The sequence below is a fragment of the Saccopteryx leptura genome, chromosome 5 (genome assembly GCF_036850995.1).
Source record: "Saccopteryx leptura isolate mSacLep1 chromosome 5, mSacLep1_pri_phased_curated, whole genome shotgun sequence".
In the NCBI taxonomy this organism is placed as follows: Eukaryota; Metazoa; Chordata; class Mammalia; order Chiroptera; family Emballonuridae; genus Saccopteryx; species Saccopteryx leptura.
This window is the reverse complement of record NC_089507.1, coordinates 110419853-110439806: the sequence shown is the minus strand read 5'-3', so window position 1 is coordinate 110439806 and position 19954 is coordinate 110419853. Positions and strand designations below refer to the sequence as shown.

At 39.5% G+C, this 19954-nt stretch overlaps 2 protein-coding genes across 2 annotated transcripts in view; both read right to left on the bottom strand.

Moving 5' to 3' along the window:
- CREM (cAMP responsive element modulator) overlaps positions 1-19954 on the bottom strand; it is a 514873-nt gene that overhangs the window by 385567 nt on the left and 109352 nt on the right. The window lies entirely within an intron of this gene.
- Positions 15090-19954, bottom strand: part of LOC136406681 (interleukin-2 receptor subunit alpha-like) — a 76192-nt gene continuing 71327 nt past the window's right edge. Inside the window, exons 8-9 of the mRNA XM_066386706.1 lie at positions 17949-18074; positions 15090-15660 (exon numbers count right to left, since the gene is read on the bottom strand). Coding sequence (XP_066242803.1) covers positions 17951-18074 — 124 coding nt within the window. The 3' untranslated portion in view covers positions 15090-15660; positions 17949-17950. The remainder of the gene's footprint in view (positions 15661-17948; positions 18075-19954) is intronic.

The following is a 19954-nucleotide window of genomic DNA, read 5'->3' as shown; positions in this document are numbered from 1 at the left end:
GTGCTAGAATGGCTCTGATTGCGGCAGAGCGATGCCCCAGATGGGCAGAGCATCGCCCCCTGGTGGGCATGCCGGGTGGATCCCGGTCGGGCCGCATGCGGGAGTCTGTCTGACTGCCTCCCCGTTTCCAGCTTCAGAAAAATCCAAAGAAAAAGAATTTATTTAAATCATAGTTTATAAACCACACCATAGACAGTCAGCAGGTACCATGGAGTCATCGTTGTCGTCTCTGTATAGCAGAACTCACGTGTTTACACAGAGGGCACGGGTGCATTTTTAATTCCCAGAGACAATAAAACTACGTATGAAGTATACAAAAGGAATTTCATTTTATGTCCACCGTGGAGATTGTAACCATTATATTTTTTATATTTGGGGTAGCACTGTAGTCTCCTATTAATTTATATTACTTCAATGCATTTTATCCTAAAAACATCTTGATTTGTGTTCAGGATATTAGTCATATTAGTTTCTAATTACATCCTGTAACCTATGGTAGCTTTTGGGATTTCAAATGTAATTGAAAGGCTTAATTTTAACTTGTAGGATCAAAGAGTGGTATGGTGACATCAGTGTTCTAAGAGGAACATTTTTTTCCTCCCAGGGACTTTTGTGAGATCAAGTGACAGCCTGGTGACCAGATGCAGTGTCTAATCTTTGGGTGAAGCGGGCTTCAGAGAAGTGGCTGTTGCCTTGGGGGGCAAAGGTGGATGCTAAGATGCATTTTGAAAAATGATGACTGCTGAGAATTGGTGATTGGCTCGGTGTGGTTAATAAAAAGGATGAAAAGTTAAAGCCAACTCTGTGGTTTTAAGCAACAACAGTAGAAAGAATGGTGGTCCCATTGGGGAACATGGGATAATCAGAAAGAGATTTTGGTTCCTGGGAGAATATGGGTGCTCCAGCTTGGATATGTTGCTTATGAGAACATAGGACACCCAACTGGATGTGTGTAATTCATTGGCGCATGAGAACAGTAGACCTTCTTAAATAAGGCTGGGATTTGGATATAGAGATTTGGGAATCCTCACCATCAGTGTAATAACGAAAGTCTTGATGTAAAAAGCCATGAATTAAGATAAAGAGCTTATAGAGAAAAGAGCAGAGGGTCTTGGGGATGCTCCCATCCGATGATGACAGGAACCACAGAAGGCAGCAAACCACACAGAAGGAGAACAAACAGCCCACTGCTCTATAGAAGAGATTTGTACTGGAGTTGAAGCGGTATTATAGTGTTGACCTCAAATAACTTTTCTATGTCAGATAGTAACTAATAGAAAATCTTCATAGATATCACAATAAAGGGACTTAGGATTTTCTTATTATATAAGGTCTAAAATGAACCATAATTATTTTCATGAGTTGATAGAACACCAGTAAGTACAAGTCTCCCTGCTGTAAAATAGGGGTGTTCCTGAAGAGTTTCCAATGAAAAGTCTGACCTGTCTGCTGTGCCTTGCTTTCTAAATATGTACATCATAACTTAAAGAGTTGGGGAGCTGTTTGGGCCCTATCATGCTGCGCAGCAAAATCTCTTTCTTGCCACATTTTTGATACCATGAACTCCAAGTCTTTTAAGCCACAGTTATTATAGAGTTTTCCCAACTCATTTGTATCTTTAGAACCACCCTATGAGGGTGGCGAGGCAGGTGGATTATTCCTGATTGACAGGTAAGAGAATAGATACTCAAAGAAGTTTAAGAGTCCCGTCCACAGTTATATGAAAAGGAAGTGGGACTCAGGGCTTCTGGGTTCAAAACAAACTTTCTTTTGGTTGTTAGCATGCCATCCACATTTATTAGATATTTCCTGAAGTTTCCTGCAATTGAAACCATAGAATTTCATCAAAACATATCCCAGAGGTACGTGATGACTTGTCTCTCTGCTTTACTGAGTAAAAATCCATTTCGAGAATATTACATACAATATGTCAGAGATCTAAAGTGACTTTATTGTGCTCTTTTGAACACATTCTGAGGCATATTAATTCTTCCCAGCTTTATGAGGAAATGACTCTTTTTTTTTTTTTCTTTTTGAGACAGAAAGATAGTCAGAGAGAGGGATAGATAGGGACAGACAGACAGGGAGGGAGAGAGATGAGAAGCATCAATTTGTTGTTGCAGCACTTCAGTCCACTCATTGATTGCTTTCTCATATGTGCCTTGACTGTGTGCCTTCAGCAGACCGAGTAACCCCTTGCTCAAGCCAGTGACCTTGGGCTCAAGCTGGTGAGCTTTGCTCAAACCAGATGAGCCCAAGCTCAAGCTGGCGAGCTCGGGGTTTCGAACCTGAGTCTTCTGTGTCCCAGTCCCACACTCTATCTACTGTGCCACTGCCTGGTCAGGCGAGGAAATGACTCTTGAAAGGGTTCTTACTGGTGTTCTCCAGAGGCTGAGGAAAGTGAATTGGCTTACAAAGCATATGTGTAGTGTACTAAGGAAATAGTTTGCTCATCTCTTAACATCTGGATGTCCTTTTATTTTTCTACCATTATGTATTCATGTCTAAACACGGTGGCCATTGAAAAATAAATATGGTATGTAAACAGCATGTATATAATTAACAATAATTTACTGTAGCTCCACGATACTTGATAAAAACGTTTAAAAAATGATAAGTCTTCATGTTTGTAGCATCATGTTAAAAATATCCTGGTGTAGCTGTATAACTTACAAATTCAATGTACCTGTAATATATTTTATTTTTTTTCTTTTTATTGAATTTATTGGGGTGACACTAGTACACCATATTGCATGTTCATCACCCCAATCAACTTTCCGTCCATCACCATTTATCCCCCATCACCATCCTCTACCCCTCCCCCTCATCTACCCCTCCCTTACCCTCTCTCCTCTCCTCTATACCCCTCCCCTCTTCTCTATCCCCACCCCCTTCTCTACCCCTTTCTCCTCCACTACCCTTCCCCCTCTACCCCTCCCCCTCCTTTATACTCCTCCCCCTCCTCTACCCCCCTCTACCCTTCCCCTCCTCCACACCCCTCCTTTACCCCTTCCCAGCCATCACCACACTCTTGTCCCTGTCCATGAGGTTTTTTCTCTTTTTTTCTTTCCTGCTGAATCCCTCAACCCCAACCCTCCCCTAACAGCTGTCTGAAAACATTTTTATAGTAACACTTTATTCTAATTTTGAAAGAATTACCAATTATTTTTATATTATATACTTTGAAAATATGGGGACATTGTTCAAAATGTTTGTGTTACTCTCTGAACAAAAACACAGTTTTATTTTTTTCAATCTGCGTTCCTCCAGAGCAGTGGTTCTCAACCTGTGCCCCTGTGTTTTGGTCGTTTGACCCCCGCCGGGGTCGCGACCCACAGGTTGAGAACCGCTGCTCCAGAGAGATAATAAAACAAGGCTATGCTAAAAACTGATTTTCACCTTATGCTAATCATATTCTCTCCACAGACTTCTTCTCCTGCTCCCTTCTAAACATAACCTGCCATCAAAACAAGAAACCAAAGAAAAACATCATCCAAGGAAGACAATTACACAAATACAAAAGCAATACAAATTCCAAGACATAAGTATGTTTATTTAGTAGAAAATGAGAGATGAATGTGGATAACTATGCCATTGAAAATGAGTTTTTTCCTTCAGCTTGGCCTCTAATTTCCTTGGCCCCCCATCCATTAGCGTGACCTTTTCTCCCTTTCAGCTCCCCTTATGCATGTAAGAAATAGACTTTGTCATCACAGAGAACATAGGATCCTCCAGGATTTCAGAATGTACCTCTCTCCCCTCAGCCATCCTCACTCTGACTTCCCTTTTCCCCTGCACTGGCCTCGGCCTTTCCTTCCAGCCCCCTGGGTCCCCTCTGGCTGCATTTGCATATAACCTGACCTGCACATTTCAAGCACAGGCTGTCTGGCACCTCAGAATGCTCTCTTCCCCACTTTTCCTCAAGCCCTCCCTCCTCTAGCCTCCTGCCATCCCCACTCTGCTCTTCCTGTTGCTCTATTCCAATTCCAAGTCCAAAGGCATGCAGTCCACCTGATCAGGGGTCCACTGTCCCATGATTCTAACTGTAACCTCCTAATGGAGTCAGGATGGCTTTCGGTTTTCCTCGAATCCTCTCTCTTTTTTCCACAAAAACAATTATAAACTGTTCTTAAGCCACCATGTCCATTCCACTTGGCCCAGATTGTCTTTTCTTTTCTTTTTTTTAGTGAGAGACAGAGACAGATTAAAAGCATTGATTCTTCATTGCAGAACTTTAATTGTTCATTGATTGCTTTCTCATGTGCCTTGACTGGGGAGTTCTAGCCTAGCCAGCGACCCTGGGCTTCAAGCCAGGGATCATGGGGTCATGTCGATGACCCCACACTCAAGACAGCAACCCTGCACTCAAGCAGGTGGCCTTGGAGTTTCGAACCTGGGTCCTTAGCATCCTAGGTTGACTCTCTAACTACTCCGCCTCTGCCTGGTCAGGCAGATTGTCTTTTCTCATTCACGACTGAGAAGGTGGATACTCTCGTTTTCATTTTCGTCATATGTTTTAAGGCCTACATCATCCCCTCTTGCCTTCATAATTGTCCTCCCTTCCTCTTCTCTCATGTTGAAGCCTGATACGCTCAGTGTATGCATTCTCCTGTGTACTTTTTTTAACCTCCCTACAAGTGACAAGCTCCATGAAGGCAGGGACTGGGCTTTGCTCCTCCTGTACAGCCCTGACCTTTGCTATGGCTATGTTGTGCCTTTAACAGACGTTCAAGAATGATGTGTTCAATTAAGGGCTTACAAGAACTTCAGGCAGTATGTACTTCCCATACTTTGAAATGCTGCTTAACTCAAACTCACTTTTATTTACTCCTAAGAGGCAATAGACACATTGGTTACAAGCACAGACTACACAGCCTCACAGATTGGCTCTGCCACTTACTAGGTGCAGGACCTTGAGGAAATTGTTTGATATCTCTTTGCCTCAGATTTCTCATATGTTAACATGGGATCACAGCAGGTTATATCTTATAGAGCTGTTATGAGGATGAAATTGTGTGTGTGTATTTGTGTGTCACTGGAAAGTATACTGAGTGCTTCCTGTGTATGGGAGCGGTGTTATAAAGCCCTTGTTAACTACAAATAGATAAATTATACAGGATATTTCTTAGGCAATTTTTAGATCTGTTCAAAAGGAAGTATAAGGGGCGATACTGGAGGATTTGAATGGGAGCCCTCGGTGTTATTTTGCAGAGTAGCCATTGGGATTGAGTTTCTCATTGCTTTCTAGAGGGTAATTTTTTTTTTTCTCTAATTTACATAACCCAACTTCAAGTTTCTGTGTAGATCTGTTGCTTTTCTATTTTATTTATTTAATTTGAAGATTTAAAAAATAATTTTTTCTGGGGTGCCCCATCTGTCTGTGGTATTGTGCTAACACTATAAAAAATGCTTGTTTTAGTTCTGTTAAATAGTTATTTTATTGATGTGTTTGGCAGAATAAACTCTTATAGTCAACATCCCCTTATGGAATTTGCCGTATACCCAGAGGGGTGGAAACAGCCGTTGCAAACAGACCCAGTTGCATTGTGATTATAGAGGAACCAGAAATGCAGAGACCTGGCTGTGTGTACACTGTCAGTCGCTGCCATTTTCTCTCTGATCCCATATCCTCTTGAGAGATCGGGACTAGGAAATTGCTGATGTGTCTCCCCAGAGTGTGTTTTTATTAATCTAGAAAAGGCAGTGGTTGCCACAGGCGGGGATGGGAAGTGGGATAAAAGAGTGAGCATGGTCAAACGGTACAAGCTCCCAGCTATGAGATACGTGAGTCCTGGGGATGTGAAGTATGACTTGGAGACTATTGTTAATTATACCGTATGGTGTATTGAAAGCTGCTGAGATAGGAGATCTGAAAATTTGCAGTCACCCACAAGAAAAAATTGTAAGTATGTAAGGTGTTGGATGTTGACTAAATTTATTGTGGTGATCATGTTTCAGTATATACATACAATTGACTCTTGTGTAATACAGGTTTGGATTGTGGGAGTCCACTTGGAAGTGAAGTTTTTTTCTTTTTTATTATTATTTTATATTTTTATTTAAGTGAGAGGAGGAGAGACAGACTCCCACATGTACTGCGAATGGGATCCACCCAGCAACCCCTGTCTGGGGCCAATGCTCTGCCCATCTGGGGTCATGATCGTAACTGAGCTATTTTTAGCACCTGAGGTAGAAGCTCCAAGGAGCCATCCTTAGTGCCTGGGGCAATTTGCTAGAACTAATAAAGACATAGCTGCAGGAGAGGAGGAGAGAGAGAGAAAGATAAGGGGAAGAGGAGGGGTGGAGAAGCAGATAGTCACCTCTCCTGTGTGCCCTGACTGGAAATTGAACCCAGGACTTCTATATGCCTGGTCAGCAACCTACCGAGCCAACTGGCCAGGTCAAGTGGAGTTTTTCAGTAAATATTGGAAATATATTTTCTCTTCCTTAGGATTTTTTTAAAGTAACATTCTTCACTCTTGCTTACTTTCTTGTTAGAATACAATATATAATGCATATAACATACTAAATTTGTGTTAATTGACCATTCATGTTTTCAACTCAACAGTACACTATTAGTTGTTACATTTGGGGGGAGTCAAAAATTATAAATAAATTTTTGACTGCATGTGGGGGTGGAAGAGTCAGTGTCCCTAAGCCTTGCATTGCTCAAGGGTCAACTGTCTATCAAATTATGTTGTACACCTCAAACTAATACAATGATGTTGTATGTACACAATTACTATACATCTCAATAAGAAATATAGAACACAGGGCAGCAAACTTGCCACAAAGAGCCGGACATGAACTATGTTAAGCTGTGCAGACAACATAGAGTCCCTGTCACAAGGGCTTAGCTGTGCCACTCTAGGATCAAAGCATTGTGGGCAATATGTAAATAATGGGGCCTGGCCGTGTGCCAGTCATAGTTGACTTGTGGACGCTGAAATTTGAATTTCATACAATTTTTGTGTGTCATGGACTATTACTCTTTCAATTTTCCCCCCAATCACTTAGGAATGTAAAAAGCATTCTGGGCTTGGAGGCCATACAGAAACAGGGAGAGGGTCAGATTTAGCCTGTGAGTGGTCATTGGCCAATAACCAGACAATTCCTACATGTATATATATTTGAGAATATACGGTATGCAAGGCATTACCTCTTAGTATTGCTATTTGTAACCATTTTTACTGTCCTTTTCCTTATTTCACAAAGGATCATGAAACATTTGAAAAATTTGAAAGGCCTTTGACCAAATTGTGTGTGTATATGTGGTTGTGTATATATTTGGCCAGAATACTTCAAAGCCTCTGGGCTTTTAATTTATCTTAACTTTGCCTAATGTTTTCCCACCTGTGTAGATAGATTGAGAATTCTGAATAACATAGTTCAGATATTTACTTGGGTCTTATGGAAGAAGACATTTAAAGCCTCTTAGGCTGGCCTGACCAGGTGGTGGTGCAGTGGATAGAACATCAGACTGAGATGCAGAGGACCCAGGTTCGAAACCATGAGGTCACCAGCTTGAGTGCGGGCTCATCCAGCTAGAGTGTGGGGTCGCTGGCTTGAGCATGGATCATAGATATGACCCCATGGTTGCTGGCTTGAGCCCAATGGTTGCTGGCTTGTTCCCACAGTTGTTGGCTTGAGAAAGGGATCACTGGCTAAGCTGCAGTCCTCCGGTCAAGGCACATATGAAAAAGCAATCATTGAACAACTAAGGAGCTGCAGCAAAGAATTGATTCTTATCTCTGCCCCTTCCTGCCTTTCTGTTCTTATCTGTCCCTCTCTCCGACTCTCTGTCTCTGTCAAAAAAATAAATAAAAATAAAAAAGTAATAAAACCTCTTAGGCTGTTCATTTATTCTAAACCCAGGATGTATCCAATGACTTTTTTGGGGGTAGATGCAACCTCAGAGAACCCCTGTTTATAGTTAAACAGGATCAGTTCCATTTCGTAAGCTGTCAGCTCACCCTGAGTCCCAGAAGTTACTCTCACAGAAATGCATAACGAGCATGTGAGTCATACTGGGGGTACTGTACAAAGTTAAGGAGTTTCTTTTCCCTTAGGGAGAGGTGATTAAAACAAAAGGCACCCTGCAGTTAAGATCACATTGTATGTAGACTCTCACATGAAACTTTTTTCCTTGACATGGATGAAATCATAAGTATTTTTCTGTTATTAAAAACTTTTCATGGATTTCACATTAGCATCTATATAATTATCGTTCATACGATTGCACTGCAGTTTGAAATCATTCATTCCTCTCTGTTCATCTAGGTTTTGTCATATTTCTGCCACTTAAAAGACTTTATGGTGCTCCTTGGCCAAAAACCCTTTCTCTTTCTGCCTGTTTCTTAAATATAGTTTACAACAACTAGTATTGCTATGTCAAAGGTATAAATATTTGTAAGCTTCTTTGTAATTCTTTTCTAGAAAAGTGGTAATTTTTTTCTATTAACATTGTATAACAGCTCCTGTAACTGTATTCTCAGTGGTAACAAGCTAGTGTACACTTTATTTTCTTTTTAATTTTTTATTTATTGACTTGAGACAGAGAGAAAGGAACATTAATTTGTTGTTCCACTTATTGATGCATTCATTGGTTGATTCATGTATGGGCTCTGACTGGGGATCAAACCCGCAACCTTGGAGTACTGGGATGACGATCTAACCAACTGAGCTACCTAGCTAGGGCAAAGTAGTTAATGCTTTTAAAACCATGTTTTCTAATTGAATAAATGAGAGAAATGATGTTTCACTTCAAACAAACTTTGTTAGGCACTAACTGTATGGCAGGTGTGGTGTGAGAGGTTAGGAATAGGAAGGTTTTTACTTTTTTATTTAATTTTTTTTTTTTTTTTTTTTTTTTTAGTGAGAGAAAGAGACAGGAAGGGAGAGAGATAAGAAGCATCAACTTTACTTGTGGCACCTTAGTTATTCATTTGATTGCCTTCTCACATGTGCCTTGACTGGGGGGCTACAGCAGAGTGAGTGAAACCCCTGCTCAAGGTAGCGACCTTGGGCTCAAGCCAGCGACCTTGGGCTTCAAGCCAACAACCTTTGGACTCACACCAGTGGCCATGGGGTCATGTCTATGATCTCATGCTCAAGCCAGCAATCCCTCGCTCAAGCAGGTGACCGTGGAGTTTCAAAACTGGGTCCTCAGCATTCCAGTTTGACACTCTATCCACTGTGCCACCACCTGGTCATGCAGGAAGATATTTTTAAAATTCTGTTGAGAGACGTAGCCATATAAACTATTAGAATGCAATGAAAAAAAATCCTATAAAATACCAAGAATGCTATGAGAGCATTTAGAGCAGAGTTACTGCATCTGGAGGAGCTATGAACAGCTGCCTGGAGAGCTGACCATGGGGAGGAGACTTCTGGAGAAACACAGTTGGGGGGTGGCTACCAGGGACTAAGGGGGCGGTGTGGTGGGGAGAGGGAAATGGGAATATTGGTCAAAAGGTACAAACTTCCAGTTCTGATATAAACAGTTTTGGGGATCCAATGTCAAGCATGCTGATTATAGCTAATCATACTGCACTGATATACTTGAAAGTTGCTAAGAGAATAGATCTTAAATGTTCTCGCCACAAAAATGAATAAATTTTTATTAATGTTAATGGGGTGACATCAATATATCAGGGTACACATATTCAAAGAAAACATGTCCAGGTTATCTTGTCATTCAATTATGTTGTATACCCATCACCCAAAGTCATATTGTCCTCCATCACCTTCTATCTAGTTTTCTTTGTGCCCCTTCTCCTCTCCCTTCCCTTATCTCTCCTTCCCTCCCCCTGTCCCCTGTAACCACCACACTCTTGTCCATGTCTCTTAGTCTCGTTTTTATGTCCCATCAATGTATGGAATCATGTAGTTCTTGGTTTTTTCTGATTTACTTATTTCACTCCGTATAATGTTATTAAGATCCCACCATTTTGTGGTAAATGATCCGATGTCATCATTTCTTATGGCTGAGTAGTATTTCATAGTGTATATGTGCCACATCTTCTTTATCCAGTCTTCTATTGAAGGGCTTTTTAGTTGTTTCCATGTCTTGGCCACTGTGAACAATGCTGCAATGAACATGGGGCTACATGTGTCTTTACATATCAATGTTTCTGAGTTTTGGGGGTATATACACAGTAGAGGTATATACTGGGCCATAAGCTAGTTCTATTTTCAGTTTTTTGAGGAACCACCAACAGTGAATGAGGGTTCCTTTTTCTCCACAGCCTCTCCAACATTTGCCATTACCTGTCTTATTGATAATAGCTAATCTAACAGGTGTGAGGTGGTATCTCATTGTAGTTTTGATTTGCATTTATCTCATAACTAATGAAGATGAGCATCTTTTCATATATCTGTTGGCCATTTGTATTTCTTCCTGGGAGAAGTGTCTGTTCATGTTCTCTTTCCATTTTTTTATTGGATTATTTGTTTGTTTGTTTGTTGTTGAGTTTTATGAGTTCTTTGTATATTTTGGATATTAGGCCCTTATCTGAGCTGTTGTTTGAAAATATAATTTCCCATTTAGTTGGCTGTCTGTTTATTTTGTTGTCAGTTTCTCTTGCTGAGCAAAAACTTCTTAGTCTGATGTAGTCCCATTCATTTATCTTTGCCTTCACTTCCCTTGCCTTTGGAGTGAAATTCATAAAATGCTCTTTAAAACCCAGGTCCATGAGTTTAGTACCTATGTCTTCTTCTATGTACTTTATTGTTTCAGGTCTTATATTTAGATCTTTGATCCATTTTGAATTAATTTTAGTTCAAGGGGACAAGCTGTATTTGAGTTTCATTCTTTTGCATGTGGCTTTCCAGTTTTCCCAGCACCATTTGTTGAAGAGGCATTCTTTTCTCCATTGTGTGTTGTTGGCCCCTTTGTTGAAAATTATTTGACCATATATTTGTGGTTTTATTTCTGGACTTTCTTCTATTTTGTTCCATTCGTCTGACTGTCTATTTTTCTGCCAATACCATGCTGTTTTGATTGCCGTGGCCCTATAATATAGTTTGAAGTCAGGTATTGTAATGCCTCAGCTTCATTCTTTTTCCTTAGGATTGCTTTGGCTATTTGGGGGTTTTTATAGTTCCATATAAATCTGATGATTTTTTGTTCCATTTCTTTAAAATATGTCATAGGAATTTTGATGGGAATTGCATTAAATTTATAAATTGCTTTGGGTAATATGGCCATTTTGATTATATTTATTCTTCCTATCCAAGAACAAGGAATATTTTTCCATCTCATTGTATCTTTTTCGATTTCCCTTAACAATGCTTTGTAGTTTTTGTTATATAGGTCCTTTACATTCTTTGTTATGTTTATATCTAGGTATTTTATTTTTTTTGTTGCAATTGTGAAGGGGATTATTTTTTTGAGTTCGTTTTCTAATATTTCATTGTTGGCATATAGAAAGGCTATGAATTTTTGTATGTTAATTGTGTATCCTGCGACCTTACTGTATTGGTTTATTGTTTCTAGTAATCTTTTTGTGGAGTCTTTCGGGTTTTCGATGTATAGGATCATATCATCTGCAAAAAGTGATACCTTTACTTCTTCTTTTCTGATATGGATGCCTTTTATTTCTTTGTCTTGTCTGATTGCTCTGGCCAGAACTTCTAGCAACACGTTAAATAAGAGTGGAGAGAGTGGACACCCCTGTCGTGTTCCTGATTTAAGGTGGAAAGTCCTCAGTTTTACGCCATTTAATATGATGTTGGCTGATGGTTTATCATATATGGCCTTTATCATGTTGAGATATTTTCCTTCTATACCCATTTTGTTGAGAGTCTTAAACATAAAATTGTGTTGTATTTTATCGAAAGCCTTTTCTGTATCTATTGATAAGATCATGTGGTTTTTGTTCTTTGTTTTGTTGATATGGTGTATTACGTTAACTGCTTTACATATGTCGAACCATCCTTGAGATTCTGGGATGAATCCCACTTGATCATGATGTATTATTTTTTTAATAAGTTGTTGTATTCGATTTGCCAGTATTTTGTTTAGTATTTTAGCATCTGTATTCATTAGAGATATTGGTCTGTAGTTTTCTTTTTTTGTGCCATCCTTGCCAGGTTTTGGTATGAGGGTTATGTTGGCCTCATAAAATGTGTTTGGAAGTATTGCTTCTTCTTCAAGTTTTTGGGAAACTTTGAGTAGAATAGGAACCAAGTCTTCTTTGAATGTTGGATAGAATTCACTAGTATAACTGTCTGGGCCTGGACTTTTATTTTTTGGGAGTTTTTAATAGTTTTTTCAATTTTCTCCCTGCTAATTGGTCTGTTTAGGCTTTCTGCTTCTTCATGACTCATTCTAGGAAGGTTGTGTTGTTCTAGGAATTTATCCATTTCTTCTAGATTGTTGAATTTGGTGGCATATAGTTTTTCGTAGTATTCTACAATAATTCTTTGTATATCTATGACTAGAAAGCCCGGCTGTCATACGAAATGACCACTGTTCTAGATATTATAAATTGCAATTAAAATGATTTGTGCAAAGGTGTCTGCTAATTCAAACTGAATTACCCAGGGCAGGCGGTGAGGACGCCCCTTTGCTTAGTGCCCCATGGGGTTTCTCCTTCTACTTGCTTAATTGCTTAAAGTAGAGTGCAATGAAGGAAACCACTAGCGGTACATTTCTTAAGAGCCACCGCTAGCTCAATAAATAAAGGTGATTTAAATATGTTTTAATCCTTTTTGCATTTTGGTCAGCATTACTCTGTCGTTTTTTTGCATTTCTCTCCTGCCTTTGTTCAAGGAACTCATTTTGTCGAGACAGGCTTTTTTGTCTTGCATCTGAGGCAAGCCTTGTTTCTCTATGCTCATCAGTCTCATTTTGCCGAGAAAGATGCATTTGCTCTGGGACTGAAGCAAGCCTTGTCTTTCTCTGCTCAGTGGTTTCTTTTTGTCGAGAAAGCCATTTTTGTGCAGCTTTAGCTCCTTTTCTCTCCTCTTCAGTGCTGTATTTTCTAGGAGGCATTCTTAAAAGAAATTATGTTAAGATATAGTTTTTATGTAAAACAGATGATTGCCAATGCAAACAAATGTTTACCTTCCCCCTGACCCGCTCAATTTGCGTTCAGCCGTGGCAACTTCACCCCATTGGCTAGTACAGTTACGAAAGCAACCAATAAGCTATCGGCGACAAACAGACACTTAAGCCGCATATAATAAAGATGTCAGTGATGATTTCTCCTCTTTCATTTTGGATTTTGTTTATATGAGTTCTTTCTCTTTTCTCCTTGGTGAGTCTTGCCAAGGGTTTGTCAATTTTGTTGATCTTTCAAAGAACCAGCTCCTTGTTTTATTAATTTTTTCTATAGTTTTTCTGTTCTCTATTTCATTTATTTCTGCTCTGATTTTTATTATTTCCTTTCTTCGGCTGGTTTTGGGTTGTCTTTGTTCTTCTTTTTCTAGTTCCTTAAGGTGTGAAGTTAAGTGGTTTACTTGGGTTCTCTCTTGCTTTTTCATTTAGGCCTGAAGTGATATGAACTTCCCTCGTATTACTGCTTTTGCTGCATCCCAGAGATGTTGATATGTCATATTGTCATTTTAATTTGTCTGTATATATCTTTTTATCTCTGTGCTTATTTCTTCTTTGACCCATTCATTTTTTAAAAGTATGTTGTTTAGTTTCCACATTTTTGTGGGGTTTTTTCCCTCTTTTTTTGCAGTTGAATTCTAGTTTCAAGGCTCTATGATCAGAAAATATGCTTGGTAAAATTTTGATTTTTCTGAATTTGCTGATGTTATTTTTGTGGCCCAACATATGGTCAATTCTTGAGAATGTTCCATGTACACTAGAGAAAAATGTACACTCTGTCGCTTTGGGATGAAGTGTCCTGTAGATATCTATCATATCTAGGTGCTCTAGTGTTTCGTTTAAGGCCAATATATCTTTATTGATTTTCTGTTTGTAGAGCCATCAGCAGTGTATTGAGGTTTCCAAGTATGATTGTATTTTTGTCAGTTTTTGTTTTTAGGTCAATAAGTAGCTGTCTTATATATTTTGGTGCTCCTTGGTTTGGTGCATATTTATTAAGGATTGTTATGTCTTCTTGATTCAGTGTCCCCTTAATCATTATGAAATGACCATTTTTGTCTCTGAGTACTTTTGCTGTCTTGTAGCCAGCATTTTTAGATATGAGTATTGCTACACCTTCTTTCTTTGGATGTTATTTGCTTGGAGCATTGTTTTCCAGCCTTTCACTTTGAATTTGTTTTTATCCTTGTTGCTTAGATGTGTTTCTTGTAGGCAGCATACAGTTGGATTTTCTTTTTTAATCCATTCTACTACTCTGTGTCTTTTCATTGGTGAGTTTAATCCATTTACATTTAGTGTAATTATTGACACTTATGGGTTCCCTATTGCCATTTTATAAATTGCTTTCTGTTAATTTTGTATCTTGTTTGATTCTTCTCTTTTGTTTTTCCATCATTTGTTTTTGTTTGTTTGTATTCCATACTTCTTTCCTCTGTTGCTACCTTTTTTAAGTCATGTGCTTCTGTGGTGGTTTTTTCAAGGGTGGTTACCATTAACTATTGAAAAGGGTACCTACCATATTCATTATAGTACCCTATCTTATGAGTGTTTCTGCACTCCATCATCCTTTGGTACTGTTAATCTCCTTCCTCTCTCCCCCTTTCTTTTTGTTGTTGTCACAATTTAAATTTGGTTTTATTGTGTTCTTGGTGGAGCTTTTACTTGTGGTTTTGTTTTGTTTTGTTCTTTGTATCTGGTTGGAAAACCCCCTTTAGTATTTCCTGGAGTGGGGGTTTTCTGATGATAAATTCCCTCATCTTTTCTGTATTTGTGAATGTTTTTATTTCTCCTTCATATTTGAAGGATAGCTTTGATGGGTATAGTATTCTTGGCTGAAAGTTCCTCTCTTTCAGGGCTTTAAATATTAGGGTCCATTCTCTTCTAGCTTGTAGAGTTTCTGTTGACAAATCTGATGATAATCTAATAGGCCTTCCTTTATGTTATATTCTTCTTTTCCCTGGTTGCCTTGAGAATTTTTTCTTTGTCATTGGTTTGTGCCAATTTCATTATGATGTGCTTTGAAGTAGGTCTGTTGTCATTAAGAAATCTCGGTGTTCTGTTTGCTTCTTGAATTTGAGGCTTTAGTTCTTTCCACAGGCTTGGGAAATTCTCATCTATTATTTGTTTGAATATATTCTCCATTCCATTTTCTCTCTCTTCTCCCTTTGATATACCTATTATTCTTATGTTATTCTTTTTGATGGAGTCAGACAATTCCTGTAGTCACTAATCCTACCTTCTATCTGGCCTGTTCTATTAGTTAATCTTGTTACCTCATTTTTCAGTTCATGAATTGAGTTTTTCATCTCTGTTTGATTTGTTTTTATAGTTACAATTTCCTTGGTAATATATTCTTTGTGTTTGTTGAGTTGTTTTCTGAGCTCCCTAAATTGCCTTTCTGTGTTTTCTTGTATATCTCTGAGTATTTTTAGAATTTCTATTTTAAATTCTCTGTCATTTATCTCCAAGGTTTCCAAAATATTAAATTTTTTCTCCATTGATTTTTCCACATCTATCTGTGCTACTTCTCTATCTTTTGTATCCATGATATTCGATTTCCTTTTTCTTAATGGCATCTGAGGGTTGTCTTGTTGATAGCACTAATGAGAATTATTAAAGAATATAAAGTAAAAAAAAGAAAAAAAATGGAAATAGTATTTAAAAGAGCAATAATAATTTATTATTTTCCCCCCTTTTTTTCTTCCCTTCCTCTCCCCTCCTCCTTAGGAAAATATTGTGATGAACTGTGAATTATATTATGCTAAGTGGAACAAAAACTGCCTATAACAGAGGGTCTAAGTTGGGGGGAAGTGTTCAAGGGGCAAAAAAGAAAGTAGGGACCCACAAAATGCAAAAAAGGAAAAAATTTGGGTCAAGTATAAAATGATTTGTTTGTAAGTGATGGTCGACTCAGCGATATAATGAAAGGGATAAGAGGGAAACACAAAAAAGGAATAAAAAATAAATAAAATAAAAATACTATTTTATTAAGTGGAGCAAAAACTAAGTAGAATGGAGAGCCTGGGTTGTGCAGAATGCTAATGAGTTAAAAAGCGAAGTAAAAGGCACCCAAAATGCCACACAAAAAAAATAAAACTTGAGTCCCAAATAAAATAATTTGTTCGTGATTGAGGATTGAATGAGAGGAAATGTAAAAGGAGAAAAGAAGAATCTAATAGAGAGGGAGAAAAAAGAAAAAGGGGAAAAGAAAAAGAAGAAAAAAGAAAAAAACAAAGAGAGAGAGAGAAAGTTAAGGGTTTTGGAGTGTAACCCTCATGGAGAGTAAGGAGGAAGAAAAGAAATAAAATGGGAAATGTAACACATGTGTAGTGTAGTTCAAGAAGAGGAAAGAATAAGACAGGCAGAGAATAAAAGAACAAAGGTGGAGTAAAAAGAATAGTAATAAAGGCAAGAGGATGAAAGAAACAAAAAAAAAATAGTGGAACAAGTTATAAAGTCTGGATTTTTCTTGATTTTGAGAGGTTAACTTCTTCCTTTTTCTTTCCTTTCCCTCTTCCTGGTCAGTGACTCTGTACCCCAGGCTCTGCCCCTGTGGCATGCTTAGGTAAAGATTTGCAATTGATGAGACTCTACAGCAATGTCATATGTTAGGCTTCAGTCTCGTTGGTAGGTAAGGCTTCTTAGCGTTTGCAGGCTCCGACAATGAGAGAGTCCGTTTTCTTGGAGCCTCTCTTCTAGTCTCTCCTTCCTGAGTTAGCAGCCTGATGATCCAGCTATAAGGCTGCTGCTTGCCTCTGCCTGGGGAGTAAGAGGCTCAAAGAGCTGGCAAATCCCCACTCTATCCCCACTCAATGTAGGACTCTGGGTAAGGCTCTGGCAGTCAGAGCCACCAGTGTAATCAGGTGGGGCTGGGAGCTAATTGCTCTCAAGGTGACTTTCTATGAGCCTCCAGGCATGTACAGCATGCCTAGCACTCTGTGGGACCACTCTCCCCAGGCTTTTTGCACTTTGTAACCTGTTTTAGCTGGGAAGAAGGTGCCCTAGTCGCTGCCTGCAGTACAGGAGGTCTTAACAACTGCCAAGTCCCTCTTTTTAGCGTATATCCCTGAGTATGAAAGCTCTGCCAATCAGAAGTTGCCCCCACCCCTTTAGTAAGAGGCACTAAAAAATATCACGCCTCTTGTCTTAGATCGCTGAGCTGTGAGAGATCTTGTCAGTTAGAGCTGCACAGATCAGTTGGGAGGTGAGCAGACTGTGGGTTAAGTTAATTTCAGCAATTGGATCCGCTGATCTGCTCTAGGAAGGACTGCAAGCTGCCCGTGCGCCCCTTCCCCAATGACCTGCTCCAGGAAGGACTGCAAGCTGCCCAAGCGCCCCTTCCCCGACGACCTGCTCCAGGAAGGACTGCAAGCTGCCCGCGCGCCCCTCCCCCAAGGACCTGCTCCAGGAAGGACTGCAAGCTCCCTGCATGCCCCTCCCCCAACAATCTGCTCCAGGAAGGACTGCAAGCTGCCTGCGCGCCCCTCCCCCGACGATCTGCTCCAGGAAGGACTGCAAGCTGCCTGCGCGCTCCCCCCAACACTTGATTGTTTGAATGGCTGGGTGAGGCGCCCTGCCAACCCAGAGAAGCTCAGGCATAAGGAAGTTCGCTTTGGCGCACTCCCCGCATGCCGCTGGCAGCTGCTGCTCACGGCACAGGCATTAGCTTGCATGGGCTGATTCGCCATGGGCACACTCTTTCCTCGGCTTGAACAAACGTCTGTGCCACAGCCTAGCTTCCTCCACACCCTTAGCCCCCACCCCCGGACTCTCAGCTCCAAGTGAAAGCAGCCTTTGCTCAGGTTTGTGAGGAAGGCAGTGTTCCTTTCTCCATCTTATTTCCTTCAGGGTTGATTATATATTTAGTCAATTTTTTGCTTGATCATACCTTTAATTTCTGTGTGTGGAACTCCCAGACACTCCAAGGATAGATTTTTCTGTCTCTGGTTGATGAACTTGTTGAAATTTTGGGGAGATTTGTCGGTCGCATTCCTCAGGGTGCCATTTCTCTGACCTAAAATAAATTAAAAAAAAAAAAATAGAGGATTGAAAATACTTATCAACCCACTTAACCTAATTGATATTTGTAGGACATTCTATCCAACAACAGCAGAATACACATTCTTATATGCACATGAAATATTCTACCAAGATAGACCATTTTCTGTGTCAGAAAAAGGAGTCCTATTCTGGGCCTCAATAAATGTAAAAGGATTCATACCACATAAATTGTATTCTCTCACCACAACACAATTAAATGGAAATCAGTAACAGAAAGATACCTGGAAAATTATTAAATATTTGGGAAACCAAGAAAATATTTCAGAATAACCCATGGGTTAAGGAAGAAATCAGAAAATAAGGTAGAGTTTTTTTACCAAATTATATGAAGTTATGTTTCAAAATTTGTGAGCTGCAGCTAATGCAAAGCTTAGAGGCAAATTTATCATATTAAATTCCCCTACTAATGAGAAAAAAAGATTTCAAATTAATGATCTCATCTTCTGCCTAAAGGAAGTAATAAAAGAAGAGTAAATAAAGCTAAAAGTAAGCAGAATGAAGGAATAATAACTATGTTAGCAGATCTCTGGCACTGAAACAGAAAATCAGTAGAGAAAACCAGATCACTAATAGGTAGTTTTTTGAGACAAGTGATAAAATTGACAAACTGAAACCCAGATTGATTTTTTTTAAATGACAAAAGACAGATTACAAATAATATGAATTAAAGAATACATTTCACTACAGATGCTACAGATGTCTGGAGAATAATATTTATGAAGAATAATTTAATAACATGGATGAAGTGAACAAATTCAAGGAAAGACAAAAACTACCAAATCTCAACCCAGTAAGAAATAGATAACCTAAATATACCTACATGTATTAAAGGAAGGTAGTTAAAAACCTTCTCCAAAGTAAACTCCAGATACTGATGGCTTCAATAACAAGTTCTTATAAAAAGTTTGAGGTATTGCTTTTGACCTCCAAGTCCTTAATTCATCTGGAGTTAATTTGTTTGCATAATTTGAAGTAGAAATCTAATTTTATTTTCTCCCATATGGAAACCCCGCTCTTTTCTTAGCTTTGTGTATTGAATAGTCCTTCTGCCATATTTCATTATGCCCATTCTGCTATGAATAATCTATTCCAGGAGAGGTGCACCACCACAGGATTCCTGCCAGTGGAAATTAGAAAGAGCATCATCTCCAGGGAAATATATATTGCGTGATTCAGATGGACCTTGACTTTTTTTTTTTTTTTTGGTATTTTTCTGAAGCTGGAAACGGGGAGAGACAGTCAGACAGACTCCCGCATGCGCCCGACTGGGATCCACCCAGCACGCCCACCAGGGGGCGACGCTCTGCCCACCAGGGGGCGATGCTCTGCCCCTCTGGGGTGTCGCTCTGTTGCGACCAGAGCCACTCTAGCGCCTGAGGTAGAGGCCAAGGAGCCATCCCCAGCGCCCGGGCCATCTTTGCTCCAATGGAGCCTCGGCTGCGGGAGGGGAAGAGAGAGACAGAGAGAAAGGAGAGGGGGAGGGGTGGAGAAGCAGATGGGCGCTTCTCCTGTGTGCCCTGGCCGGGAATCGAACCTGGGACTTCTGCACGCCAGGCCGACGCTCTACCACTGAGCCAAACGGCCAGGGCCTGGACCTTGACTTTTTATTTCAGTCAGTTAAATTAGAAAAAGCCAAAGTGTATGCATTTGTCTATATATACGTACATACATACACATGTACATACATCTGGGATGAAATGACAAAGAAAACTTGATGACTGATAGGTGCCTATGATATATAGAAACTGCTTGCAGTTCTTAAAAGCCTTTTCTTTTCTTTCTATATTTAATGAGAGGTCCAGGGATCTAAAGCATTTATTCCACCTAAAATGC